Genomic DNA, 6,897 nt, shown 5'->3' with positions numbered 1-6,897 from the left:
AAGAAGCAAAACACAGTTGCTCTCTCAAGCACAGAGGCTGAATATGTTGCCTCTTCAGCTGCTACCAGTCAAGCCGTGTGGTTAAGAAGGATTTTATGTGATTTGGGTTTAGTTCAGGAGTCACCCACAGTCATTTTCTGTGACAATCACTCTGCAATTAATCTATCAAGGAACCCTGTGTTGCATGGTCGTACAAAACACATAGAGATAAAACATCACTATGTTCGAGATATGGTGGCCCAACAAGAAATTTCGTTGGAGTACTGTGGAACCGAGATGCAGGTGGCTGATGTCTTAACTAAAGCTTTGGGACGTGAAAAATTTATCCGATTCAGAATGCTGTTGGGTGTCGAGTACTTTGAAGCAAGGGGGGATGATGGAAATGCTCCAAAGATGACCGTTGAAAGTGGCTGAGTTGTTGAGAAAGTTCAAGCGCAAGTCATGGACTTGTTGACCGGGTTTTTATGATGCACGTTTAAATTTCTGTTTTTGAATAAGTCTTTTTTTACGTTAGCCAGTTCCTGTTTTTATGTTCAGTTCGTTAAGTTGTTTTTGTATTTATACCCGGTTCCATGTACTTGTTATTATCACTTGAAAATAAAAATAGCTTTCTCATTGAGCCTGCAATTATTTTTCTATTTGAAGCAAATATTCTGGTTCACTGATCTTCAATTACGCGTGTTATAAAAGTCAAATCCTAATTACGTATAAATACACTAATCACACACGTTATTTTTTGGTTGTTTATGCTTTGTACGTTAAAAGACATTTGTATTTTAAACTTTTTCAATGTTTAAATAAGAAAAGGAGTAGTTTTATGTTCAAATTAATTACACCGAAAACCAAAACAAAATAAATATTCGGTTTTAAACCAAAACCGAATTAGGTAATTAGTTTTTGGTTATAATAAACTTAAATTGGTTAAATTTTAGGAACCTGAATTACATGTATTGGACGATAGATTTTTGAAATATTAGATTTTAATAATGCCAACTTTTCGTCGTTGACCGCAAACAATTCTATCGTAACCGACTCCATCTTCGAACTCGACATTAGTCCAAAACTCAAACTTTTGAATCTGGATCTCTGTGGTTTCAATTTTGTTGTCGTTTTCATTCCATTTTAGATGAAAATGACAACAAAATTGAAACCATATGTAACCAAATTCAAAGGTTTTGAATTTTAAACTAAAGTGAAAAAAATGACCAAAACTTAAGGACCAAACCATTTTAGCAATTTACTTGTATCTATATATATATATCCATATTTATATCTATATACTTTAATAAAGATTAAATAAATGAAAATAAAACCTTATCCACTTTTACAAAACCTTATATATAACCAGACTAAACTCATCATCAACAACCCCAAAACACACAGTAGAAAGAATAGCTTCAATGGCTTCACCAAAACCCTACTACCGGAGATCAAACCCCCGGTACCTTTCCGGCGATCAAACCACTCCTATCGTAACCGACTCCATCTTCGAGCTCGACGAATCCGACATCTGGAACGCCACCGCACCGTCACCGGACCTCCGAAAAACCCTTCCAACCCACCGGATCTCCATAAAACCCTCATCTCCGGCGACGGTTAAGCGACCGGAGATCGGAGGAACCGCGTCGTCGCTGCCGGTGAATGTGCCAGACTGGTCGAAGATCCTGAAGGAAGATTTTCGTCGGAGACGAAACGACGTCGTTGATGATGATGAGGATGATGATGAAGATTCCGGCGAGTTTGACGGCGGCGTTGGTTGCCGGATTCCGCCGCATGTGTTTTTGGCGCGAAACAGGAATGCATCGTTTTCTGTGCATGAAGGGATTGGGAGGACTTTGAAAGGAAGAGATTTGAGTAGGGTTAGAAATGCAATTTGGGAGAAAATTGGGTTTCAGGATTAATTTTTTTTTTTTTTTTTTTTTGATAATTATTAATTGATCTTTTTTTTTTTTTTTTTTTTTTTATAAATTTAGGTTAGTGTTACTACGGACTACGGAGTATAAATTGCATTTTGAGAGAGGTTTTGTTATAATCTTAATTTACGAATTAATTGGATATGATTTTGATTTTCTTTTTAGTGGATTTGATGGTGTAATTTTCGGAATTTGAGATGAAATGAGGGCTTTTTTCTGTTTGTGAATTGCTAGTCGTTAGTCAGGCGGGACTAGAGATTAATCAGAATTTATTGGAATTAATCGATGTCTAGTCGGGATTTTTATAATCTATGAAATTGGAGGGGGTTTTTTACAGGTTGTAAATGGTGGAGGGTTGAATAAAGTTGAGCAGGAAGCATCGAAGAAGTTGATTGGAAATTTGGTGGGATTGGTGAGTAAAGGTATTTTGGCTTTTAAAGCTTGACTATTGACTAATTCCATGTGATAATATTTCTTTAAAAATTTCAGTAAGGTAGCGTTCGTTTCATGGAATGGAATGGAATGGAATTAGAAAGTTTTTCTTTGTAAAATTGATCTTGGTTGGGGGAGGGAGGAATTTGAAATCCCATGAATTTCTTTAATCAATGAAATTTGTGACTATTTCAACATTCCATTCAATTCCTTCATTAAAGTGAAGGATTTCTAAGGAATGTTGAAATAGTCACAAATTTCATTGATTAAAGAAATTCATGGGATTTCAAATTCCTCCCTCCCCCAACCAAGATCAATTATACAAAGAAAAACTTCCTAATTCCATTCCATTCCATTCCATGAAACGAACGCTGCCTAAGTACCATTTCAAATTTTAAAGGGCAATTTACTTGTAACCCGTTTGTGGGACTTGCAAACGAACCCATGAATTATTTATTAGGGGTGGTATGAGGTGTTCAATTATATTTTCAAATGACGCGGTCGGTTTTTTTTTAAAGTATACACTATTTTTTTTTTCAAAGGATGCGACCATCTATCTTGACCAAAGTGTGAGTCCGCCCTTGGGGACTTGAATCAAAACCTTTCTCTCTCACGTTTAAAGGCTTTGTCTTTATCTTTATCACTAAACCACCATCCCTTGATAGTAAGTACCATTTCATATTAGAAACTTTCGATTTTGAATACGTTAATGGGTTGCCAAATGTGGGGTTAACTCAAGTAGAGGTGTACAAATCGGTTTTTTTTGAAAACCGGTTACGGTTATTAACCGGACCGGTTTTTTTCGTTCAAAACAAAAACCGGTTTTTTTAATAACCGGTTTCGGTTACTAACCGGTTTTTCAAGTCCAAAACACTAACCGGTGTAACCGGTTGGGACCGGTTTTTAACCGGTTTTTTTTTTTTTCAAAAAAACCGGTTTTTTACCGGTTTTAACCGGTTTTCTTAAAAAAAAACCGGTTTTTTACCGGTTTTAACCGGTTTTCTTAAAACCGGTTTCGGTTAATAACCGGTTTTTAGGATAAATAATAGTAACCGGTCACCAACCGGCGGTTCGGTTATAAAACCGGACCGGTTATAAAAAAACCGGTTTCGGTTTTTTTTCCGGTTTCGGTTCTAAAACCGGTTTTTTTGTACACCTCTAAACTCAAGACACCTGTTTTAGAAGAGAGATTTCATATTCAAACCTGGGAAAGAGGTAATTTTGAATATTTAAGAGTAAAATGCTAATTTGGTTCTTGACTGTAGGGTACTTTTGTCATCTTAATTCAAAAATGAAACTTTTTGTATCTGCGTCTTAAGGTTTCATTTTTTTTTTTTTTTTTGCTATTTTTCATTCAATTAGCAAACCGTGTTAGCATTTTCTGTTAATTTCTTCCCATTTTTGTCGTTTTCCTCGTTTAATTAAAATATCTTATGACATAAAATGACAATTATACATTTCATTTAAATGAGGAAAGCGACAAAAAAATGAAGAAGCTAACAAAAAAAATTTAACCTAGTTTGTCGATTGGAAGAAAATAAAAAAAAAAACAAAATGAAACATTAGGGACCCAGATATAAAATGTTTTGTTTTTGAATGAATTGATAAAAGTGGTCTTAACTGAGAGATCATTTTAGCATTTTAATCGATATTTAATGTAAGTTAGTGTGGATTATGGATTAGTATATGCAATGTAATAAAATATGAGAATTGAAATGAACAAAAATAAAGACAGGAATAAATAAAATATGGAGCCTGGATTATAGATTAGTATATGAACTTATGGAGCAACAAATGAGATCCGGGAAAAATAATAATTAACAAATGTTTTGATACCAATGGGTGTGGTTCATTGGAAAAGACAAAACCTTTTAACATCTTGGAAGAGTGAGATCTTGGGTTTAAGTTCATAGACATAGACGACATGATTAAAGAAATTTGTTATTAAAAAAAAAACAAATGTTTCGATTACCAATTTGGTAAACTGGTTCAACCGGCCCCAACCATTATGGTCCTTGTATGAACAATTGATTTAACCCAAGTGTAATTTGAAGATGCCATCTTAATCACACATTTCTATATCCATAAAAAATTAAAAAGTGTGTGCTATATGTTAAATGCAATGGTACTCGGTTCCCCATTTTTTTAGATTCTTCAATGAACCCTCCTACCAACTATGTATGAGTACTGATAGGGTGGGAGTCCATTGGGAAAGGCAAAGCCTTTAAAATACATAGATTGGAAAGAGGAAAGTTTTGGGTTCAAGTCCCACGTACGACAGAGAATTAAAGAAATTAGCTGTTCAAAAAAAAAAAAAAAAAAAAAAACTATGTATGAGTAAAATAATATAGTAAGTATTAATAACTACTTGATATGGATTTTACAATTTTCTTAAACGTTATGTTAAATATATAACTCTAAATTCAATATTGAATCACTTAGATTTCATCCATGACCACCGTACATTTTCCCGATTCGTTTCCTTTTGTTGCTTCAACATTCCACTATGAAATCCGATTCTTTGTTTAACAACAATCCACTAAAAAATCCGTGTGCTAGGTGGGATTCTGGTTTTGAACACTTAATATGTTGCACCAATAACTTTGACAACCCAACCATTGTACTACACCTCGAACACCTTAGAAGTCGGATAATCCGAAACCATTCGCATTTCGTGAGTTCCACCAATTTCGTTCGTTTAGTTAAATGAACAAACAAGAACAGATGTTACGTTCGTTCATTTATGTTTGTGAACGTTCGGTAACGTGTTCATTTGTGTTCGAAAGTTCGTTAGTGATCTTAGTTTTTATATTTTATTTAAATAAATACTTCAAAAGTCCGACAAATAAAATATTTAATAAGTGTCATTGTATTATGTATTTTGTTCATGAACGCTTGTTTGTGTTTGTTTGTTTCCATTTGTGTTCATGAATATTAGTTTGTGCTCATTTGACGTTTGTTGCCTAAAATTAACAAACAAACACGAACAAGTTCATTTCCTTAACAAATGAACACGCACATAAAATCTTGCTCGGTAAATATTCATGAACATTTCGTAAACACATATACTTCTTAGCAAATGGACACGAACAAGGTCCTGTTCGTTTGCAACCCTAGTAGTGCAGTGTCTGTCACCTTACAGTCACCAACATGGCTCCAGTGTGGCGAGAAAGGCTCAACGATGATACATACTCCGGCATAGCAAATGTTAGTGGCCACAGATGGGATAATGAAGGGAACGTGAGAGGGAGGAGAGAGAGGACTTGTCCATGAAGAGGGAGTGGAGGAGAGATTACAAAAAATTAACCAATCAACATATAATAACCACGTAATGTCATATATTACAAATTTAATCACGTAATAAAGCATAAACAATTAAATTCTTATTATTGAATAGGTAATCACGTAATAAACATAACTGTAATAACGTCAATTATAAGTTATAACAAATCATATTTAACGTGTAATCACGTAATGCTTTATATTGAATGTCTAATCAACTAATCACGTATCCTGGATAAAAATAAAAATAAAAAATATAGAAACCATAGCAATAGCCTACTTAAATTAAGATGAATGAAATACTTGTTAATATGTTATCGCGTGAAATAGTTATGATCGTTTGAAAATAACGAGAAAAATGAGTTTATGAGGCTATAATATTGGATTTTCCTAAATTACCCCTTGTTTTTGGGTCTCTCTTATATTCTTTACGTTTACCTCCTCTTATACAATAACCTTCCCCGTAATATAATATATTATTGTTAAAAGATAAGTTCCCCTTTGAGAAAAAAAAAAAAAAAAAAGAGAATATCTTGTTTCGATGTAAGGAATTGTATTAAAAAAATCGTGTTGCTATTTCGGTTTTTATGCCAAGCATATTCGGACATATAAAAGCTGTAGACAAGAATAGTTTCTTTTTGCTAGTGGTATCGTGTTGCTATGTCGTTTCATTCCGTTCGAAGATTACATATTTCACTTTTTTAACTAAAAATCCTTGGTTTTCTACTTTTCTACCTTACATAAATTTAATTTGATGTTTATATAATGTTTATGTTTTTTAGAATAATTCTTTTAAAATAAACATGTTGCATTAAAGAAAAGATGTGACATGTAATACGTTTTATATTTTGGTGTTATCGTAGGGATACATACAAGTCGACTCAATCATTTTAAAAGCACAAAACAAAGACAAATTTGGGACCGTTTGTATTTCTGAATAGATAATTCGCTCCATCCCTTTAGCTATTATACACACATCATTTGATCCATTCTTCATCGCAGTGGCGGAACTAGAAGAAATATTCAGGGGTATCCCAAATTTTTTTACGATACATTTATAGAACATAATTTTTTTTACCTGCATTACGGGGCGGGGCCGATCCTGAAAATTCAAGTGCCCTGGGTGAGCCAAGAAAAAGGCCCTTAGGCCTTACCGAATTAAATTTTATAACCTAGTTTTTTTTAAGTTATTAGTATTTAGGTTAACGAATCAATATTGAGCATATCACATTTGGGCTAGGCTTTATGAATTAATATTGGCAATACGTTT

The 6,897-nt window shown here is 33.7% G+C and overlaps 1 protein-coding gene across 1 annotated transcript; it reads left to right on the top strand.

Annotated features, from left to right (window-relative positions):
• Positions 1 to 1,351: 1,351 nt before the first annotated feature.
• On the top strand, positions 1,352 to 2,082 carry LOC110927067. Its single transcript, XM_022170659.2, has one exon. The coding sequence runs from the start codon at positions 1,401 to 1,403 to the stop codon at positions 1,899 to 1,901; it is 501 nt and encodes a 166-aa protein (XP_022026351.1). The 5' UTR covers positions 1,352 to 1,400; the 3' UTR covers positions 1,902 to 2,082.
• The last annotated feature ends 4,815 nt before the right edge of the window (positions 2,083 to 6,897 follow it).

Source organism: Helianthus annuus, chromosome 2 (genome assembly GCF_002127325.2).
Source record: "Helianthus annuus cultivar XRQ/B chromosome 2, HanXRQr2.0-SUNRISE, whole genome shotgun sequence".
Taxonomy (NCBI): Eukaryota; Viridiplantae; Streptophyta; class Magnoliopsida; order Asterales; family Asteraceae; genus Helianthus; species Helianthus annuus.
Note: the sequence above shows the minus strand (reverse complement) of the source record. Positions and strands in the feature narration are given on the sequence as shown.

Bases quoted from the DNA above. Each gene is read 5' to 3' on its own strand.
- LOC110927067 (XM_022170659.2), top strand. From the start codon at position 1,401: ATGGCTTCACCAAAACCCTACTACCGGAGATCAAACCCCCGGTACCTT.